This window comes from Sycon ciliatum, chromosome 6 (genome assembly GCF_964019385.1).
Source record: "Sycon ciliatum chromosome 6, ocSycCili1.1, whole genome shotgun sequence".
Taxonomy (NCBI): domain Eukaryota; kingdom Metazoa; phylum Porifera; class Calcarea; order Leucosolenida; family Sycettidae; genus Sycon; species Sycon ciliatum.
In genome coordinates, this window is record NC_088648.1 from 9,587,353 (window position 1) to 9,610,449 (window position 23,097).

Genomic DNA, 23,097 nt, shown 5'->3' on the forward strand with positions numbered 1-23,097 from the left:
TCTGCAAAACGAAAATGCGTACACACTTTTGCTCTACATCATGAAGTGCGAAACTTCGCACGAACTTTCGCAACTTTGGACGCGAAACTTGCAAGGAACGCGAAATGAACTGTCGTAGGAAATTTCGTGAGATCGGGTCATGGTGTACGTGCCTAGCCCGCGCAAACTACGAAAATGTACAGAACGCAAAGTTCGTGCAAAAATTCGTACACGCTTTCGCAAGGAATGTCGCGAAACTTCGTTCGAATTTTCGCTTTGCAGAACCTCTCTACTGAACCTTTCTTTAGCAACATGACGGCAACTGAAACAGCAACAGAGAAAGTACGATACATCTACTGCACATTCTTGCAGGTACTACAGGTGCTACAAACAGATTGCAGATCGTAATTCTTGCTCTGCCGGCACGCAACTTTATTTGGGGCAGTGCAATCTCGGCGCTACTCACAAATCAAACAGCCCAGACTCGAGTAAACAAGTCCAATCATACAAGTACGAGATTTTCACGAGACGAGACTGCACCTATTGGCTTGTTTCGTATGAAGCAAACAAGTTACTGAACCTCTCCACAATGGAGATTTTCCCTGATATGCGAATTTATTTGGCAAACTCGGTCAATGAGTCCTTGAACCTTTCCCTTCCAGATTGGGAACTGCCAACGATAGTATGCCACTGACCAGTGCCTTACTTGTAACGAACTAATGTGCAATGAATATGAGTATTTTGACAACACATATAACATAAGCCTTACCGTCAAGAAGGTGAACTCGCCTCTTCGCACACTGTAGGCAAGGGCAAAGAGATAAAAATGGATCTAAATCCGAATAAAATCAGCACACGTTTCCGTAAATGAAAGGGTGAGCATAAGCAAATGAATCGAAGGAAACCGGTCAACTCAGAGATCACCTGTCATTGAGTATTCCGTAAAAGGAGGCCTCGGCAGCGGAAAAGCTAAATTTAGAAAGGAGATCCTGTCAGCTTTTCCATTATTTATTGCATTCCGCCCAAAGTCAGCACACTTTTCGTAAATGAAAGAGTCAACACAAGCAAATGAATCAAAGGGAACTGGTCAACTCACCTGTCATTGAGTAATATTCCGCGAAAGGAGGTCACAGCAGCGCCGAAACGAAATAAGCCAGGCCAGGAGACGAAATATCCGAAACAGCTCATGCAAGAAGCAGTTCCAAAGTTCCTCGTGCATGCACATCCGAAAAGGCAACAACAAAAAGTCTGCAATGCACACGCATGTGGCCAGCCGGCCGCGCGATGGTAGGAGCCGTGGAGTAGCTCCCTGGTCCAGGACCAGGTACCGAGCATCTTACGTAGAAACTTACGTAGCTACGTAGACAACGTGTCTGAATAGCGGTGTCGTTAGGTAGCGCCATGTGAACACAATAATAGAAAAGCTGACAGGATCGCTTTTCTAAATAATTAATTCAATGCTTGCTGAGTCTGCCAGTCGTGACTCTGCTTCCGTCGCGGCAGCGCCGTCCTTGGTGGATTCGCCTCCTATGGTGCCTGATGATTTGCTCCCACGGCAACCAGCATGCTGTCATGACATGGTGTCTGGCGCAAATATGCTCCGTGTAGCGCAACCCCTGGAGAAGCCTTGTAATTGTGTTGCAACCCGGCGTCGCAGTCCCTCGGTTCTGCTCTACGTTTGGCTTGTACGCCCTCCGAGTCTGACATCAAGCCAGGATGAACGGCGGACCGCGGATTTGCCACAGCACCCGGAAGCAACTTTCGGTGGTTTCATCATAAGTGGTCTAACTAACACCTGTTCAATTGAATTGATTCAGAACACTTATGATGAACTTGTTCATTTTCGCCCCCAATGCTTTCCAAGTAGTGCAAGTACCAACAGGAGGTGTAGGTAACTCTTTCGTGACACAAGTAACAACTTGCCTATCCTATTTCAGTCGTGCCGGGCCTTACGAAGAAATTGCTACAAAGGTCGTCGATGGTATATCAACAGCTCTTGTTACAGAAGCCATGTGGCATGAGGCTCGACTCTGCAGCAGCATGTTTAAAACGTCGTATGGAGTTATGGAACCGGGGCGAGGTTCGGGAGCTCCTTCATGAGTGCAGAACAATCCACCACTGCGGCTTGATCCAGTCAGTTTAGAAGCCTACACCACTTGCAGGCGTATTCCTCTGGACAAAAATCCAGGCGTAAGGCCCATCGGGATAGGCGAGGTAATGCGACACATAATCGGGAAAGCGATTATGGGTGTCATTGTGCCCGGCAATAAAAATCCAAGAAGTGGCAGATTCTATTCAGCTTTGTGCCGGACAGAAATGCGGTGACGAGGCCGTAGTTCATGCAATGTGTGGTGTCTTTCACTCGCCGGAAGTTCATTCCCTTCGTCATTCATGCCCTTCTCTCTCTACCGCGGTCATCAACACATACCGTAGTCCCGTCCGTCTGTATGTTGATGGTGGGATTGTGCAGTCGTCAGATGGTATCACGCAAGGAGATCCCTTATCAAAGGCCATGTATGGGCTGGGGGTGCTGACGTTGATTGAGGGCATCTCAATGGCTGACACCATCCAAACATGGTTTGCGGATGATTCTTCCGGAGCAGGCCGATTGCCGGCAGTTCGTGCGGTGTGGTACTCCCTGTGCAGCCTTGGGGGAAGCTATGGGTATCATTTGAAGCCAAGTTGATACTTGTGGTGAAGCCGGACAGATATCATGCAACGCTTGATCTATCCGCAGACACCAGCGTTCAAGTGAGGATGGATGACTGTCGGCATCTTGACGCAGCCCTCGTCACTGCTCCGTTCGTCGAGGAATACCTGGTTGACAGTGAGAGTAGATTACTCAGGCAGGTGAACAAGTTGTGTGTGAGTTTGCTGAGCCGCAGCCGCAGCCGCAGCCTACCATGCTTTAGTGTATGGGTTGCAGAGAAAATGGCCGTTTCTCTGCCGGACGGTGGAGGGCGCTGCAGAAGCCCTCAAATGGAGGCTGCCCCTTGGTGGCTTGTTGGGCGTTCGTTCCGGCAAGCGCAAGTTATCGGCACCGTGACAGCTGCATCCAGCATATGGGGTGGGCATTTCTAAAAGACGTTCCTAGATATCTGCGTCTTCAACCCTCGTGCACGTTCCAACCGCTAGCAGTCACTTCCAGCTACGAGATACCGAAAACACGAAGCTGAGAAGAGGCGCTCGTATGAGGAACGAATCCGTGAAATTGAGCACGCGTCATTTGTGCCGGTAGTCTTGAGTGCATCTGGAGGATTCGGGAAAGCGGCTTCTGCGCTCTACAACAGAGTTGTCTCACGGTGTGCTTTCGGACAAGAGAAAAGAGCCCTATTCCACCGTACTGGCCTGGATCAGGTCAAGGGTCTCCTTCTCTCTTGTCCGCTCAGCAAATGCTATCCTCCGTGGACATCATGCGGCCTACTGGAATCTAACCGAGCTTTGGCTGACATTCCCGCTGTGCTGGCCGCAGCAGAATGCCACTTCTGATCCTATGTTCCATTAATATTTTCCATGACGACAATGGCGATCAACTTTTTCCGAGTCGCAACGCGATGCGTTTCCCGTATACCTGGTATACGCGAAATGAAGTATGAATCGGCCTTTTTGTAGGCCTTTTTCTTCTTCTTTTACATGTACATGCATGTACTTGCGTAGCATGATGATTGATCTTGATTTTTCCATTATTATTCGCGACCCCCCCCCCCCCCCGTAACTCCACGTATCTGGCAGCCTTCTACAGTAGCATGAGAGTACTGTCTGTTTATCTTTTTTTTATTATACTCTTGCTGACATGATGAGCTCAGATCATGCATGCATTACATGAGTCATGAGCGTCGCGCGCGCGATCGAGAGTATTTTTGTGCAATTATTTTTATCTGGAGTTTTCGCACGAGCGATCGATCGAGCCTACTTGTAGCTTGTACATGATTGTACTTGTACCTTTGAAGACCTGTTTTTGTGAGGACAAGGGCTCCCTGTACCCAGTAACAAGACGGCAGCGTCTGTATGGTCTTCCCTACTCAAAATAATAAACTCTGCTACTACTAAGAACTATTCTACTATTGAGCGGACATTGGACACGAGGCTGATGGAGGATTACTGTCGTCAGCTACCTAAAGTGGTGAGATTGAAATCTGTTTGTAAATTACCAGTACTGTCCTATCGGACAGTCCATACTGACTATCCAATGCCAGAAACAAATCCGATAAATCACTAGAGCCCGATATACTCGAGTACTCTGATACTGCACTGGGGTTGTCGCCACGTTCATTGGCATTGAATTGATGTTCAATCCTATTACGTAGTGGTGCAGTATAGTGGGCGTTGATTAGTGTAGTGATTATGTAATGATTATGTACACAGTATTGATTGTGTAATGATTGTGTACTGCTAAGGCCACACCGTTTTTTATTTGTGTTTCGCGTCCCCCGCGCACGCGCATGTATTTCACAGCCGGAGTTTAAAAAAAACGGAACAAAAAATTTTTTGTAATACAAATTTAGCAAACCCAGAAAACCGGAAAATGTAGAGAAAAACCGAACATGATTGTTACAGGTATTAAACTATTATGTTGGCATCAATTAAATATTTTGTTCTATTTATCGCATGATTGTACTCAGCTCACACACATGTACATGTACATGTGTGTGTGTAATAAGCTGGGCCGCAAGTCACACAATCATCACGCCGCCTGTGTTTGGACCACAAGCATGGCAGAGGGGATACACTCATGTATTCATGTACATGAACAGTGCCGCGTCGCTTCACTGCACACAAATGCAATGCACGTACACTGTTTTTTTTGGATGGCTTTTTATTTTTTCGCCCTCCCTCATTGATTTAAGGTGACGCGAAACATAGAAAAAAAACGGCGTGGCCTAAAAGAAGAAGAGAGTGCAGGGCCAGGCACTTTTAGCACCAAGCTAGAGTACATGAGCCAGAGTGCGCAATTCCGAATCTACTACTGAAAAGCCATTACTCTAACGTAAACGGAGCCGCGAATATCGATTTCCTAAAATTGACCGGTTTACGTGTACCAAAGGTAACGATTCTCGCTCATTCTCAACACTCACTACCAACAGTATATGTAGCGATTTCTGTGTAGCGTTTTCTATTTTAACGGAAAGATTTCTCCTCGCTAAATCGTTAGAATTAGCACGTTATATTTATGGCTTTTACAGTATGCAGCATAAAACCTCTGCCACGGCGAAAGTTTTAGTCTAGGTCATCACGAATCCGAGGATATCTATGATAACCCGGCATACCTTAGTTTCAGGGCCAAATCACCGCGTCACTGGAAGGTGACAACGGGAAATAATTGGTATGACTGTATTTCTTGCCTTGCTGTAAGGCAAGCTGCAAAGCGCAACGGAAAATACCTGGAGGGGGGGGGGGGTGAAAATGCTGATGTAAACGTGCATGGGAGATGCAGAAAGGCGAGCGAGTCGCTGTGGCCTAAAGCATTCGCCGTGCGCTCACTCTCCTGCAGTTACACACTCTTGCTTATGCACCCCGGACAGCACTGGTCAGTGACGAGTGATTTGTCGGAATTTTTCTCATAGACTGCAGTTGTGCAGGTCAAACCTCGCTATAACAACCCTCGCTATGACGACCCTCGCTATAACGACCCTCGCTATAACGACCCTCGCTATAACAACCCTCACTATAACGACCCTCGCTATAACAACCCTCACTATAACGACCCTCGCTATAACGACCCTCGCTATAACATGAACCTCACTATAACAACCCTCGCTATAACACAAACCTCACTATAACGCACAGAATGCAAATGTCCCTGCCGAATCCGCATCACTTCTGTACAAAATTTCCTCGCTTTAACACAATCCGCCTATAGGGTAGTTTTCGCTATAGCACATTGAGTGGCAACATCTCAGTTCGTATTACTAGTACATTGTATTTCGATTTTGACAGCATGTTACAAGGCGAGGAAGAGTAGTGCTCCTGACTACAACCATAACCCGGTTGGCAGAGTCCCGGTCTTGCGACCATTTGAACCGTGTTGGGAAAACCCAGGTTGGGTGTATATACCCCCAGGTTCGGTGTATATACCCCCAGGTTGGGTGTATATACCCCCAGGTTGGGTGTATATACCCCCAGGTTCGGTGTATATACCCCCAGGTTGGGTGTATATACCCCCAGGTTGGGTGTATATACCCCCAGGTTGGGTGTATATACCCCCAGGTTGGGTGTATATACCCCCAGGTTGGGTGTATATACCCCCAGGTTGGGTGTATATACCCCCAGGTTGGGTGTATATACCCCCAGGTTGGGTGTATATAGTACATTGTAGTAGTACAGTCAGCTTTGCGCATAACCACACTCGGCGGCGGGGCATCAGAAAAGTGTCCTTATTCGCGAAGTGTCGTTATGCCCGAAGTCTCATATGTAGACAGGTAGAATGGACTTTGCTCTGGGCATGGAAATTCTGTCGTTATTCGCGAATTGTCGTTATATCCGCAGTCGCTATTAGCGAAGTTGACTGTATGTTCGTGCTGGTGTCTGTGAGCGTCACGCGGTCCCGTCTGGTTGAGAAAAAGAAAAGAACAGTTTTTATGAATGGGCGGACCAAATAAAGATCGCATCAACGAATTCAGTTCGTATTGTTGTCCCCCGTATGGCCGTGCGACTACATGTAGATGATCGGAAAGTGACGGGGTAAGTTATGGGTAACTGTTTTCCCATGCCCCCCCCCCCCCCCCTCCCCGTACTAATTAGTCCTCAGTCACCTGGCTAGAACACTGCCTACTCATTTTGCTCAACTGATGAACACTATCAAACTATCAATTCTCCTGAAGGCATACACTGTGTATTGAGCAGGGAGTAGTGCTTTCTTGCAGGCTTGCCAACTCCATGGAAGGTTCGATGGACTTCTCGTGTTCTCTGGGCGGCAGTCGTGAGTCAGGCAAGTGTCAATTCAAGTCCAAGTCGGCAAGAAAGAGGGGGTAGCCACCCTTTTTCTACAGTTACAGCCGAAGTCAGAGCATCCCATTTGTAGGGATGTCCCCCACGAGGCCTTGCGACTAGATGATCGGAAGTGACAGCGTTGCGAGTGGTCAACGACCCTCAGAGTATGTGTTTTACAGCTCCATGTGCGACCCTGACTCACGCTGCTGCTGCCTGGTGCTCACGAGGTGTTTGTCGCGCTGGAAGCGGAGCGTCGCTGCAAGTTGGTATCCCTAGTGATGTTTTGGCTCGGAGAGCACTACATATTGCAGTGCTCTGAGAGCGAAACATCATTAGCCTACTCAAGCTCAACTGATGAAGGGTGAATTCCCCGAAACACTGTGTAATGAGTAGGGACTGCAGGCTAGTAGCACAGTAAAGTGGCACGAGACCGTCCCACAGCCTGAACTGAACTCATCTGTAGTCGTGTATTTGGATGAGCGAGCACTGTCTGTAGCAGCTTAGAAGTAGCGACCTGGGCGGTGTCTGTGGATGCAGACCGGCAGGAAGCAGGTGTTCCACGTCGGAGCAACCAACGTCATCCTGTCTGTAGGTTGTGCATTACCGTAATGCCGCGTATGCCGCATAATGCCGCGTATATTAAAAGTCGGGCTTATGCCTGTAGAAGCTGATGTCAGGGCTAGGCTTCTATTCACATCAGTCTCCTATTCAAACCAGGTGTTTGTATGTACCTCAACACTAAAACCAGGCTTCTGTGCCGACAGTGTATCTTGAAAAGTCAGGCTTGTACTCAAGACAGGCTTCTATATGAGACAGGCTTCAATACAAGACACTATGGTATACGGCGTGCAGCTAATCTGTACTCACTTAACGCTGCGAGTGATACAGTCGTCCCTCTCTAATCCGGCACCTTTTGCTACGGCGTTTTCTGCTGGATTAACGAGGGTGCTGGATTAAGAAATCCTGCCCTCTGACCCGGCCCTACCCAATTGCATGCATGTATCATATGTACGTCAAAACGCAGGGTTTTTCCGTGTCGACCGAAGTATTTGGTGCACGGCTTTATATTCTCAATTGTTCTCCGGGAATATACACAGCGATAAAGTGATAAAGAAAAACAGAGAACATGTTCACATGTACTCTTGCACACACACGCACACACCTGAAAATTGGCAGGACACTACTCCTTGCTAAAATAAGAAAGTATGGTTGACGGCCGTTGTCTCCTGGACAAGCCTAGCCTGGCCTAGGCCTGGCAAGGAGTGCACCTGTACGGTACGCGATTTACGACTGCCGGATTATGAAATCAAACTACGTGCAGTTTGAGCGATTCGTTTCAAAAAGTCACTGCCGGAGGCGGAATTCAAGTGCCGGATTAAGATGTAGGAATTGAACGAAAAAAATCGGTTTCGTCAGAAAGTGCGCCGGTTGGCAAGGGTTCCGGATAAACAAGTGCCGGATTAGAGAGGGACGACTGTAGTGAGATCCACAGAAACAGTGAGCTTGGTGCAGGGCCATGCATGCGTGACCCCACAGTACACTCACGCGCTTACATGGCGCATGGCCGGCCGCAGGCGCTATTCAGACTGCGTACATAGAACTTTCAGCACTAAATTGAGTAATACCTGAAGGGCTAAACGGTCTAGAAACCCAGAATGCAAAATCGGTGTGTCCGAAGCCTGCACAGCTACGTTTTATAGGCAACATGCAGACAACTGTTGATTTGGCGTGCTTGTGTGAAAATAGGGAGTCGTACAAAGGTTGCACGACTACTTGGTCAGCGTATGTAAAATGTGGGAGTGCTGCCTCGCACAATGGCCAGCACCCTGCCTGAAAAGGATTGTGCAACAGACTACCGATAACAAGTGACAGAATGGGACAGTTTCCATGGTGATCTGGTCACGTGACTATACAGGCACTTTGCACGCAGAAAAGGTTTACTGCTCCGGCGGAATAAGAAACAGCATTCCGGCAGTTAAGGGGAAATCCCTTCTCAGTGGCGGGGCGAGAGCTGCACAAGTAACGTTGGTTTGCCGGTAGTTTAAGTGTCGTTCACGGTTTATCACCATTCATGGTTTGACGGGGTTCTCGGCAGTCTGAACGCACTAACGCCCTAACCAGGAAGAGTGTTCAGCCAAGCCAGGACAAGAAAGGGTAATACATGTGTGCATGTGTACATTTAACTTGCACGACTTGCGCCTAGTGTGGAATAGCTGGCAGCTGCACTCAGCCATTCGACTTTCCTGTCCCTGCACGTACATCAATAGCCTGAAGTGGCACTCTTGCTAGTAGATCTACTACTCTGTGGTGTATGTGAAACGCTTACAAACTGGCGTGCGGAACATGCACTTTAGAGGCCACTGGACACTGCTACAAGTGCAGGCGTACTACATCACTATGTGGCGCAGCACACCTTTGGTAGAGCTCGGCGCGCCTGTGCCCCGGGAACTGCGGTATTCACCAGTAAGTAGACTGTCCGCGTGTTGCCACTCACAGTGCGCACTCACTGCACATGGGTAGGACCATGATATGGCAATGCCAATTGTTTCTCAAAATAAATATTATGACCAAACACGACCACAGCAATCAATCTATCAACTGATCAAGATGAGTACTGAAAGCTGGCATGATGTAACTAAGAGAGACGAGAAGGAAAGGAACGTTCAAGGACTGAGGAGGAGGCAACGAGAAATGGGGCAGATAAAGATGAAGTTATAAACGTTAGTTATGAATGGCCGCACATTTGTATAGAGAGCAGAACGCTAAACACTGTGTTTTCCGTGGCTGTGGCGCCCCTTGCCGTTTGCCCGTGGGGAGTTATGATGACGGCCTTCGTGGTGTGGCCTTTTATGGTGTAGTCTTTCATGCTGATGCTCACTGCTGTCGTCGGCGAAAGCATGCGCCTCCTTCTCCTCTTCAGACATGACGTAAGGCTCTGCGTCGCGGTGCTTGCCCATCTCGACGGTGTGGACGGAGCCGTCTGGTGAGTTCTTCACGCATGTCCCATTGGACACATGGCACCAGTAACCATGGGGACAGCAGTGCTGTACATACACACGCACAAGAGGAATAAGTATAACACACACGCACGCACCAAAGCAGTCTATCATTTCCAGTGCACACACACACAAACACCCCCCCCCCCCCACACACACACATACACACATTTGTACATACACCTCTTCCCTCTCTTATGCCTGATCTCTTCGCTACCTTGTTGGGAAGAAATTCCCGTTTGGATTTGCGAAATAAAAAAAAACTTAATCATCATGACAGTCAATGAGGACACTGCGCCAGTAATTCGCGTAGCTTGGCGGTGATATTCCGCAGAAAACTTCGACATATCAAACTTGAACTTCAAACGCGTTCGTGGGATGGCTTTGAGCAGTGTGGACACAGAATTGCATACTCCGCTTGATGTACTCTACTCCTGCTGTGTTGCTAGTGCTGGTGCTGTATGCAGCACTGACCTCAGCTGCTGTATGCAGCACTGACCACAGCTGCTGTATGCAGCACTGATCACAGCTGCTGTATGCAGCACTGATCACAGCTGTTGTATGCAGCACTGACCTCAGCTGTGGTATACATACTCCACTATCTACATTTAGTACATAAAAACCACAAGAGTATGCAACTCTGCAGATGGGGTCTGGCGTGACGCACTGCCGGCGAATTCGGAAGCAAGATGTCGTAGCAGATATTTAATGACGCAATGGCCCATAGTTCGTGGCTGCGTAATGCAAGCAGCGCGTTGCACCAGACCCCATATGCAGGGTGGCATTTTCTTGGAATCCTGTACTCAGGTTGTACGTTACGTGTTTGAAATGGCGCATGCCCATCACAGGCACATGGTAAAGTGACATGGGTTTCACGTGTGTGCCTGTTCTCACTTCTCTATTGGGGCCCTGTTGCATGTTTGTAAAACCAGGTACAATGTGAGGGCTCACCACGGCCATACAAAATTCAAAAAGCGTCGGCCACAATTTTGAAAAAATGGCGACGGCCGCGGAGGCTGGAGTTTGTGCAGTCATAGCGGCTGCACACCCGAACATGTTCACACAGCAAAAGTCTTTTTGTAGCAAATTTCACTTTAAATAAGCCCATGCGCTTATATGTGGGCGGAAGTACGGTGTTATGCGACAGACCCCACGATAGGCCTTTGGGTCATCCTAATTAAGTTATTATTGTAAACATGGAAATTGTGAGCACAAGTTATGCGATCGAGTCCACCAACTAAACCAGATTTTGAACAGTCAGACGTGCACAATCTAGCACAAAACTGACAAGGAGTACGATCGTACTGAGACATCCCACGACATGAAAATCAGCTTGAGCACTGCTCGATAGCGCTAACCAACGCTAACCAACCACAATTTCCATGTTACATGTACAATTTTTTCCTTGGCTCACCATCTGAGTTCTAAAGTTATTATTTTATTATTAAAAAGCTTACATGGAGATAGAAATGTAATTAACGCAATAAATAGAGTAAGCTACGCACTCAGTACACACACCATTACTGGCATTAGCAAAACTTGTTTTCATGTGTATTAAGTAACTTGTTCCTTGAACGTTTTCGTGGCCATCTCTTCAGAAGGATTACTGGCTAATCAAAATGATTAGCTGAGTTTTGAATTAATTTTGATTTGCCAGTAATCCTTCTGAAGAGATGCTCAGATGGCCACGAAAACGTTCAAGGAACATTCAACAAGTTAGTTATAATTACACATGAAAACAAAGTTTTGCTAATGGTGTTTGTACTGAGTGCGCAGCTTAGGCGCCGGTCACACATGCATGGCGCTTTTGCGACACCACCAAAGCTGCACCACAAAAGTTGGGATATCCCCGGATCACCATGGATACTGCGCCTGGCGCCACTGGCGCCACGGCGGCAATCTCAAAAGCGCCACAACCAAAAAATTGGTGGCGAAACACAAAAGCGGTAGTGCAACTTTTGCGGCGTTGTCGTTGTTGGATCTCTTGGATCTTGGAAAAATTAGTTTTTCATCTCTCGTCATGAAGTGGACTGCTGACCAAGAGCAACTGCTCCTCTCCCTCTATTTCGAGGTCAACCATCCGACATGGGACTCGACTCAGGCGTCCACCGATGCTCAAGGAGCTTCCGCAAGATTCAAACGAAGAGAAATTGAACAACATGAATATTGAGGCAATCTCCATAGCTCTACGCAGTCGCTGGTCACGACGTAGTCGGCGATTCTGGGCGTTTCTGCGATCCATACCAGCGCAGGAAAGGAATTTTGAGGCTACAGTCTTTTTCAGAGAAAAGTTTTACGACACCTGTGGAGACCCGTGAAGCTGCGTGCGTACCAAAGCCTTTGCATGTGTGACCGCCGGCAGAAAAGAGCCGCAAAAGCGCCCACTGCCAGCGTGTTGGAGGCAGCCGCAAAAGCGGTGTCGCCGCCTGCATGTGTGACCGGCGCCTTACTCTATTGATATTTATTGCGTTAATTATTATTCCTTTTTTTGCCTCCAACACACAATAATTAGGCCAAAACAAAAAATAGGCTTGTTTCCGCGATCCGGTCGGCAACCCCTCAAAAAGGAGACTCGGTCGGCCGGAATGAAACTTTTTTTGGATACTTTTTTTTGGTTTCTCAATGAATCGTTGTGGTATTGATAGACAAGAGCACCTACACATGTACAGTGTACATTGTACATAATTGTACATATATCATGGCAAGGATCAATGTCAAAGTTGACTGACTCACTGTTCTTGTACAGCATGTGGTGTATTCCTGTTTTCGTACATCCTGAGAAATCAAGCAAACAGTTCGAGTCCTTCCAGCTCCGTTATTCTAGCTCGTATCGACCCCGGAAGTTTTCGAGCAGACAGCTGAGAATCTCTGCTACCTTGCAGGTGTTTCGATTGTGGAATTCGGTTGAGATTTGACTGAGTTATGACTCGTTGAGTGCACTTGCACACATGGCATGGCCACCGTTTGTATGCATTTGGGACCAAAAAAAGTTTCAGAATTTGGGAAAAAGTGGCCCGGTACGCGGTCGGGCGACCGGAAACAAGGTCATTATTTGTTTTGGCCTTATCACTTTCTCAATCAAGGACATGACAGGTTGCGCTTGCTTTCAAAGCCAAAAGCCAACACTGTCACTGGCAATAGCGCGTTGGGCGGCTGCAACAGATTCTTTTCGATTTTCTAGCTACGAACGTAGCTGAGGCCGGGGAACAGAAAGGAACAGCAGACAGTCACCACTCACCTCCAGGTCGGCGCAGCAGCTCGCGTGAGCGAATGAGCAGCAGGCGTATTGGCCCGTCGTTGTCATGCAGCACGTCTCATAATCAGGGCACTGGCGTAGACCACCAGGACAGATCTTGGCGACAGCGCAGCCCAGGACGGCGAGAAGGAGGACGTACTTCAGCATGGTTGCAGAAAGAAGAAGCCGATCACTTCAAATTCAACAGAAGAAACTGGCAATACGACTTGCGAGTGTACAGCTTTTCAAGGGGATACCATGCAAGGCGACATGATCGATAATCGTCGCGACTCGCGACGCGTCTCGGAGAGGATCGTGGGTTCCGCATTTGGAACTTTGTGGATACGCAGAATCCAGAGTGCATGACCCCACGGATGATGCAGCGGATCAGGGGAGCAGTGTATCGGATGGGCACACTCTTGTGAAGCGCAATCATGTAGAGATCGAGATCTGATTTGAGTGACATAAGCGGATCTGGACTAGATCGAGACTAGATGCAAGGTCAAGGAACAAGTACAGGTGAGTAGTCTTGTTGTTATCCCTTTCCCAAGGCCAGGGACTCGTGTTCCTGGAAGTGGCAGTGGCTTCATGATGTGACGGGGGCCTGAGGCTGAGGGCCAGTGAGGGGTGAGCAAGAGTAGGCCTAGAGAGAGGTTATGTGAATGATGTCACGAATGATGTCATGGCGGCGAGTCAATGGAACCGCTTACGGGCGCTATGTATTATAGCGTGAGTCGCTAGTGTAGCACCGCTGTGCCACGACTTCGCCCAAGCATCTCAACTGATGATGTAGTCGCATGACCTCGAATTGGCTATAGAGTATAATCAAGAGTAGATAAACAAGAGTGTGCAACTCGCGGATGGGTAGGCCCACGGCGGAATTTTTTGTTGACGTAATCTTTTCGACGACGCACGCGCTGCGAGTCCTTCGGAAAGTTTTCCCTCGTGCTCTTGGTCGGGCTTTACACTATAAGGCCGGTGCCCAGCACGTGCTCTCACACTGCTCTGCGGCAAAGTGCGCGTTTCTCTGAAAAAAGGTGACGTCAACAAAAAATTCCGCCCTGGGCGGGGGTATCTGCAGATTGTGCAGGAGAGATCCGGAGTTGCACACTCTTGTTTATCTACTCTTGGTATAATGTACCGTAAAGTCCGGAGCAAACGCCCACTTCGCTGCAAACGCCCACCCCAGCTCGATTGTACTGTTTTCGCAATGCAGGGCACAGGTACGTCGTCCTGAGGACAAGAATGGTGTACAGAAAGTTCGATTTCGTACGAGTAGACATGAAAAGCCTACGAACTGCCTATGGCAAAGACTAAAGCAAAAGAACTTTCGCTATAGTATAGCTCAAAATCAAATTCCCGCAGACAAAAATGCACTAACCTCGCCAAGAAGGGACCAACTGCATTCAATCCTTTCGCAGTCGTTCTTGGAAGCGATTGTTTTTTCGCCATGCCAAGACGCCACAAGTTCGACGTGGAGTTCAAATGCAGTGCTGTAGAATGGCACCGCCTACACGGCGAAAATGCTATCTCACGTTGCAAGAAGGCAAAATCTCTTCCAGATTGCATAGCCGAAAGAGCATTACAATCGTTCTCGTTTTCGGGTTGCCGACGGAATTCTACAAATTTGTCCCTGGACATATAGGCTCTGTGCAGCTCCGACCGGCGGTAACTGCGAACTTCACAGACAAAGGCAAGGCAAAGGTTATTCATGGTGACTGAAGAGGAGCAAGAAAGTTATCCATGAACGTTTACAGATCGAAAGTAACTTGCTTTGACATCGCTCGAGTGGATTGCGACACTTTCAGTTGAGCCGTAGTCTACGCCCAACAGTGCAGTCTCTATCGAGCTATGAGCTTCCAAACTCTAGCCTCTACTCGGCTCTAGCTTTGTGCCATAGTTTACCGTAGCAGTAGTCACTTTTCGCTACGGTGTCAAGTGAACTTTCAAGTCCGTCCCGTAACATACCCGTAGGGTCAGGCCAAAAGTTCAAGTCTCAGCGCTTACAGGCCAGCAGATCTTGCAAAAATGGGGTGGGCGTTTGCTCCGGACTTTACGGTAGTAGTAGTAGTAGTAGTAGAATTTATTATTTTGATAGGGAAGGCCCTATAGACGTTGCCGTCTTGTTACAGGGAACCCTAAGTGCTCTTTACAGAGCGAAAAAACCCCGGATAGATGCTCAACTTGACGACACGAGACAGGCAGAGAATTGCACCTATCAGCAGCGCCAAGGAAAGAAATAGAGAACATGCCATGCCTGCCTTAGTACTAGTCAAACAGACATCAGGATATTTTATACAATAATTTTTTTTACAATAATGAGTCGAATATTAGTGACTAATGCTTCCATTCGCTTCCATGGACGATACTGCCCGTTTGGTTTCTGCGAATTGGGATAAAAACATACCTACCTGAATACAGTCAACTCCGCTAATAACGACTGCGGATATAACGACAATTCGCGAATAACGACAGAATTTCCATGCCCAGAGCAAAGTCCCATCCAACTCCAACACATAATGAGACTTCGGGTATAATGACACTTCGCGAATAAGCACACCTTGTTTAGTGCTCCGCCGCCGAGTGTCGTTATAAGCCAAGTTGACTGTACATACTAGTGTAGGATTGGTACTTGGCATCAGGGTCTGTGCAACAACTCTCGCCTTTCTTTGACCCCAGGGAGTACTAAACAAACGGTTTTTTAGTACTCCCTGATTGACCCAATCCGAATGCTCACAGCCAGGGCCTGAGCCCCTCTGGTCATGCCCTACCAGCGTCAGCCAGGGAGTCATAAAAATATGGTATTTTACGACTCCCTGGTGTGAGCCCTATTATTACACTGACTACCGTAATATCCCACCAGAGCGCCCCCGTCTCTCCCATTCTCCCCTCCCTGAACTTCTTGTTAGGGAAGTGATAATGATTGTATCATCGTACGACTCTGTGAAGCATGATGTCGTTCTGCACTGCAGACGCATGCTCGACCCGATTGGAAATGATTAACACACCCTCTTGGGCTGTGTTTACATGAAGCGTTTCAACCCGGGTTGAGTTCGACCCGGGTCAGATTTCAACCCGCCATGTGCACAAAGTGAATGGCGCGTTTACATGACGCATTGCGCTTGACCCGGGTTGAAATTTCGCCCCGGGTTGATTTCAACCCTCCCCCCAAGGGGAGGGTTGAAATCAACCCGGGTCAAGAAAATCGTACAAACGTACTTCTGTGCGTATCTCGCGCCAGGTTTGAACGGCACTCCAGATGCAAATTTCGCGCGAACGGATTCACGTGACCATACAGGACTGTAGAAGTGGACTTTTGGCGGCATATCAGTATTTGACCCGGGTCAACTGTCTTCATGTAAACGCTCACCTCTTTTGTCTATCGTACAGACTTTCAACCCGGGCTGAACTCGACCCGGGTTGAAATTTCTCATGTAAACACAGCCTTAGTCAAGCAGAGATCGCATGAACCCTGCGTTTTGACGGGTTTGGACGACTCCCTGCTCTTGACCTTTGGTCAATGTACGAGTCACACTCACAGTTCATGTACCCTAAAATACTGTTGATCCCCCCCCCCCCCCACGCCATGTCGCTTCCCAGCTGGTTTTTCAGCAGGGGGCGGGAATTAGATCAAGTACCGGTAGTTTAAGTGCAGTACGATGTACAACAAAGCAGAAGATCAGACCTGGCATGCTGGATTGTGCACATTTTCATCCTGCAGTCGCTCGTATTGTGTACAGCAGTACGTGCGTCGGTTCAACGTCGTGTTTTCGTTGTGTACGCCGACGTCGCTTCGCAGGCAGAAATTCGACAGGGGGCGGAAATTAAAGCGGGGACGGATCAACGGTGCTTTTCGGTAGTAGTGTTACTGAATGCGGCAAGTAGGACTCACCCATCTGCCCTGCTCACCTGGACCTACTGGAAGGGTCGCGGAGGTAGGGGCGCTCTGGCGGGACATTGAGGTAAATGTATTATCATTTTTTTATTATTTATTTTTCTTTTACTAGGGAAATCCCAACAGGTGTCAGCGCCTTTGATGTGTACCGTTGTACGTTGTACTTGTACCCGTACCGTTCTGTGTACCCGTCACGTGGTGGTTAGTGCCACTGGGGCCTGTGAGACTCAGCGCATCTCCGTGTACCCATCACGTGGTGGTTAATGCCACTGGGGCCTGTGAGGCTCAGCTCATCTCCGTGTACCCATCACGTGGTGGTTAATGCCACTGGGGCCTGTGAGACTCGGCGCATCTCCGTGTACCTGTCACGTGGTGGTTAGTCAGACTCAGCGCATCTCCGCGATCGGCGGGCGCCAGAGGAAGTACACACAGTCAGTGAACATGTTTTCGCCATGGCAGCATGTCACAAGGCGCAGGACACACGGTATGGGAAACACAGTGTTCTGACTGCGACCGTAAACCGGTTGGTGGAGTCCCGCCTTGTGACGTGCTGTCATGGTGAAACACGTTGATAGCTCCGACTTGCATAATAGTGAGTGAAAATGTACCCCCCCCCCCTCTCTTTATTCCCTCAAACCTACGAACAAGAAAAGATACCCAATGTTGTGTAGACTGTAGACAGCTACAGTAACAACTGCTTACTACTTACAGGGTCTAGGACGTACTGCAGTGAAAACTGCTTACTACTCACAGGGTCTAGCACGTACTGCAGTGAAAACTGCTTACTACTCACAGGGTCTAGCACGTACTGCAGTGAAAACTGCTTACTACTCACAGGGTCTAGGACGTACTGCAGTGAAAACTGCTTACTACTCACAGGGTCTAGGACGTACTGCAGTGAAAACTGCTTACTAGTAGCAGTCTTCCAGTTGCAAGAACAAACGCTGGCAAGTCGAGGTACGCCTTCAACGCTACAGGTAAATGGAACAGATTACCTGGAGACGTCCGCTCCAGCACAACGCTGGAGACCTTCAAAGCTGCAGCAGTACCCTATGCAATTGCTCGTTGACTACATGGAACAGTAGCAAATGCCATGTTTGACAATGGATCCGATTTCCAGCTGACTATCATTTCCAGTGCATACACACTTTTTTCTTTCCTTTTCTCTCTCTCTCTCTCTCTCTCTCTCTCTCTCTCTCTCTCTCTCTCTCTCTCTCTCTCTCTCTCTCTCTCTCTCTCTCTCTCTCTCTCTCTCCCTCCCTCCCTCCCTCCCTCCCTCCCTCCCTCCCTCCCTCCCTCCCTCCCTCCCTCCCTCCCTCCCTCCCTCCCTCCCTCCCTCCCTCCCTCCCTCCCTCCCTCCCTCCCTCCCTCCCTCCCTCCCTCCCTCCCTCCCTCCCTCCCTCCCTCCCTCCCTCCCTCCCTCCCTCCCTCCCTCCCTCCCTCCCTCCCTCCCTCCCTCCCTCCCTCCCTCCCTCCCTCCCTCCCTCCTCCCTCCCTCCCTCCCTCCCTCCCTCCCTCCCTCCCTCCCTCCTCTCTCTCTCTCTCTCTCTCTCTCTCTCTCTCTCTCTCTCTCTCTCTCTCTCTCTCTCTCTCTCTCTCTCTCTCTCTCTCTCTCTCTCTCTCTCTCTCTCTCTCTCTCTCTCTCTCTCTCTCTCTCTCTCTTTTCTTCCCTCTTAAGATCTTCGCTACCTTGTCATTGGGAAGAAATTCCCGTTTGGATTTTGCGAAGTAAAACAAAGTTCAAAAATAAATAAATAATAATAATCTACTCACAGGGTCTAGGACGTACTACAGTGAAAAACTGGTTTAAGCGACCACCCCACGGTGCAAGCAAAAGCGGTCGCTAAAGCCAGGTGGTCTTTAGAACAAGGCCCCACAGTGTCTGTGTAGAACTGCCGGTGCATGGAAAAACGGTCGTTAAGAGCAGGTGGTCGCTAAACCCAGCGGTCATTGAGAGCAGGTGGTCGCTAAACCCAGAGGTCGTTAACGAGCAGGTGGTCGCTAAACCCAGCGGTCGCTTACACCAGATTTTACTGTATTGTGTAGTACGTACTTTTGCAGTTGCCGGAAAATTGGCACACTTGATTGCGGCGCGGGTCAGCGCGTCAGGCGTACTTTTGGCTAGGGCGTGCGAAAGGAGCGGCACAGAATGTCAGATGTATACCGCGTAGCACGTGCGTTTTGAGTCGGCCGAGCTGGCCTGGGTTGACTGCTGGTGTGTTGAGTTCACGAACCACAGATACAGGTGTCAGTAAGTAATTAGTTGTACACGGCCACATCCACTATCTATCGCTGTCCTGGATCAGCACCAGTGCTGACCTTGTTGCATGCACTCTGTGAACTCTACTCGTGCTCACTGACTCGTGATTGATCACAGCGTGTCTGCAGACTGGTTGGCTAGGTCTATAGACTAGCAGAAAGTGGTGCCATGTAAAATACAAAGAGCATCATTTTTGATATGCCTCAGGATTTTTGACTAAAAAATTGCACAATGGATACTTCAAAAGTAGTAAGTAATTCGGCTGAACAAACACTCACAATCTGTGGGCAGAACTCTTTCCCCCTTTGTGCACTCATCAGCGCAGCACAGAGAAAATGAACAAACCTGTATATGTATACTGACTGTACTTCAGTATTGCCATTTGTTGTGCGTATCCCAGACAATAGAGAGGTTCTGGGTCACGTGAACGTAGAGAAATTACGTAGAAAGCAGACGACTGGGTTAGAGTCTACGGCGTCGTGTGTTTTTGGATCCAGATTTGTACGCGGAGCAGTAAGCCTGTTGCACACCGTCTAGCATGCGGTGATGCGTGACCACTGGTGGGTGTACTGTGCAGTCAGTATGCTGGAGTCAGCAAGGCACTCTTTGCCGAACACAACGGCCTTGCGAAGTAAAAGTAAATATCAACAACAATAATAACAACAACCAGCCGTGCCTGGTGATTGTGTAGAGTGCTGGTGGTGCCAAACTAAGCCAGTGTGCTCTAGGGCTTTGTTCACTGGCACATGTCGACTGCGTTGCCAATCATGGGGCATGCACCCGCACAATGACACATGGTGTCTGTATCAGAACCTGTAACGTACTGGAAACGTCACTCGAAAAAAGGTACGGGAGACTTTGCGTGTGAGTCCTGCGGTGGTTTAGATCATGCGGCTTCAGGACTTTGCGATGATGGGCTAGTGGCAGTAATGTCGATGCTGATTTTTACCCTCTTGCTACTGTCAAGAGTACATAACCTCTTGCTACTGTGGATCCCAGTTGTCTTTGGAGCTGCAGAGGGGCCAGGGGAACTTACAGTTTACCACTCAGTCAGGGACATAGCTGGTCCCCCTTTTAGAGGGGGGGGGGGGGGCACAGCCGCATACAAGTACAGTAGGTATCGGTTATAGCGTGGGTGTTTGAAAAACGACATTTGATTCTTATTGCCGATATTTCTTACACACGATAAATCACGTGTGACATATCATATGCACGTGTGACAAAAAAATTAATCATTATGAGCGCACGTCTGGCATGTGGACACGTACACATGATACACACGGATCAATCAGACTCGCGTTCGTGCTAGGCGACTGCGGAGCAGCGGATCCGAGAGAAGTCGGAAGAAAGAGTCCGACTGGACAGAAAAAGTGATTCTCCAATGCTCCCTTGGACATAACTCTCTTTTTGTGTTGACTATTATTGTATTGAGTATGCACAGAGCACAGATGTTATTACTACAGGCGATACACTTTGCACTAATCTGGCATATTTTGCTACACAAAATTCATTCTTAGGGCCGATATACTCTACTATGCGATAATACTGCTTGTAAGAATAAATATACACATAAAATATGTGTTATGATTATGAAAAAATGAGTGTTCATTCTTGTAAGCAGTATATTCTTGATACGACCACACTATAACCGATACACACTGTATGTGTAGGATTGCTGGTGCATGTCATTCAAGGTTTTTTTGTGAATGCTGAACCCAGGTCGAAATTTTTAGGGGGGGGGGGGGGGTGCACATTCCCCCTTGTCCCATGCGGGCTACACGCCTGATTCCGTATGTACAGGGGTGTTGGAACCGGTGCGGCAAATGCGGCCAAAGCTGCACCAATACTTTTATCTTGCGATGTTTGAAATGTAATGAAATGTGGGCTATTTGGGCTCAATTTTCCTCAACATTTCCCACGGGTGTTTCCCCGGACCCCCGCCTTTTCATCGTCGCACCAACATAGAATGCCATCGACTGCCTCCATCTGCGCGTGTGTTTGTTGCGGATGTGCAATAGGAGCTGCATGCTCATCTGAACGGCTCCATCAACAACGAGACGATTGGAAAGCTGGTTGCTCGTCATGCGGAGCTGGGATGGGCTGAAACCTCGCCATTGCCCAACGATTGGCAAGTGGTCATTGAGAAAGGCTCAACACGCTCGTTGGATGAGTATGTTCTGCATTTCACTTGTATATTTTAAAAACTGTATTGAGAATGTATAGTGGAAGTTTTTTTAAATTGCGGACGATGTAGAGGCCGGGTGTGTCTGTTCTATAGGCCTATGTGTGTGTGTGTGTGTGTGTGTGTGTGTGTGTGTGTGTGTGTGTGTGTGTGTGTGTGTGCGTGTGGGCATGCGTGTGTGTGTGTGTGTGCGTGCGTGTGTGTGTGTGTGTGAGTTCGCACGTTCCCATGTGGAAATTGGATACTGTTGCATACCTGTCAGGAGCCTGAGGTTTGTTCCGCAGTGTGCCTGCTAGCTGCGGAACGGTGTCAGTGTATTGTCCACGGGCCACCCAGGCTTTCTGGCGAGTAAATCAACCCAACGCAAGTTCAGGGTCTTCATTCTGGTGTTTGTGTTCTGTTCTGCTTTGCACAGAGGCTTCCTGATCTTCAAACTCATCCACCAGCTGACACGGGATGAAGAGGCTATACGGATGGTCAGTCTTTTCTTTGACAATGCCCCCCCCCCCGCCCCCCCCCCCCTCCCCCGCCCCCACCGCCATATACCGAAGTATCTTGTATTAACGCCTGTCTCATATAGAAGCCTGTTTTGAATACAAGCCTGATTTTTCAAGACACACTGTCGGCACTTAAGCCTGGTTTCACATAGAAGTACCTGTTTTGAATTGAAGCCTGATGTGAATAGAAGCCTGATGTGAATAGAAGCCCTGACATAGACGTCTACAGGAATAAGCCCGGGTTTAGTACGCGACATCACGGTGCACCCACTCTGTGCGTTCCTGGATGCCTATTCTCAAGAATTACGTAGATAAACAAGAGTGTGCAACTCCGGATCTCTCCTGCAGTCCAGATACCCCTGCCCATGGCGGAATTTTTTGTTGACGTCACCTTTTTTCAGAAGATCATTAAAAGAACGCGCATTCTCGCACAGCGATAAGCCACACTCGCCACACACCAAACAACAGCACATTTGATTGCGGTTAGGAGGGCCGTGTGAGAGCACGTGCTGGGCACCGACATTGTAATGTAAGCCCGGCCAAGTGCACGAGGCAAAACTTTCCAAAAGACTAGCAGCGCGTGGGTGGTCGAAAAGATTACGTCAACAAAAAATTCTGCCGTGGGCCAACTCATCCGCGCGGATCCGGGAATTGCACACTCTTGTTTATCTACTCTTGCTATTCTGGATAGATGAACGCGAGCAAGTAGACCATCCCTACCTGTCGGGGGTCTGGTTCTTCGTCGGTCAAAGTGTTGCTGGATGCACGTTTCAGGCATATGGGCGCAAATAAGTTGAACCATCTCTACCTGACCGGTGTCTTGACTTTTCCAGTCGAAATGTTCCTGGATGCAAGTCGGCGATCAGCGTTTGAGCAAGTCCGGGAATTGCCTAGGATTCATCTCTGGGGGATGGGGTGGGGTGGGGGGATGGTCTATAATCAACAGACAAACCAGGGGAGAGGATCCAGAGATCTCTACGGGGAGGGGGGATTCCAGCTTAGCCGAAACTGAATAGCTGTCATGTATTTGTACATGCATATGCTTTCCAGTCGTACATTTGCAAAATCCAAGGGGTTCCGTGGAATCCCCGGAACCCCTCTCCCCTGCAAACATTTTTTTTGT

General features: G+C 48.6%; 1 protein-coding gene and 1 long non-coding RNA gene across 2 annotated transcripts in view; one reads left to right on the forward strand and one right to left on the reverse strand.

Annotated features, from left to right (window-relative positions):
- Nucleotides 1-3,916: 3,916 nt before the first annotated feature.
- LOC135820021 (adenosine deaminase-like protein) overlaps nucleotides 3,917-23,097 on the forward strand; it is a 22,884-nt gene continuing 3,703 nt past the window's right edge. Inside the window, exons 1-3 of the mRNA XM_065333320.1 lie at nucleotides 3,917-4,102; nucleotides 21,314-21,465; nucleotides 21,893-21,953. Of these exons, the coding sequence (XP_065189392.1) occupies nucleotides 4,070-4,102; nucleotides 21,314-21,465; nucleotides 21,893-21,953 (246 nt within the window). The 5' untranslated portion in view covers nucleotides 3,917-4,069. The remainder of the gene's footprint in view (nucleotides 4,103-21,313; nucleotides 21,466-21,892; nucleotides 21,954-23,097) is intronic.
- LOC135819316 (uncharacterized) lies at nucleotides 9,433-13,737 on the reverse strand. The gene is made up of 2 exons (XR_010553894.1): nucleotides 13,144-13,737; nucleotides 9,433-9,953 (listed from the first exon to the last, which is right to left on the reverse strand). It is a non-coding gene; the product is annotated as an uncharacterized LOC135819316 (long non-coding RNA).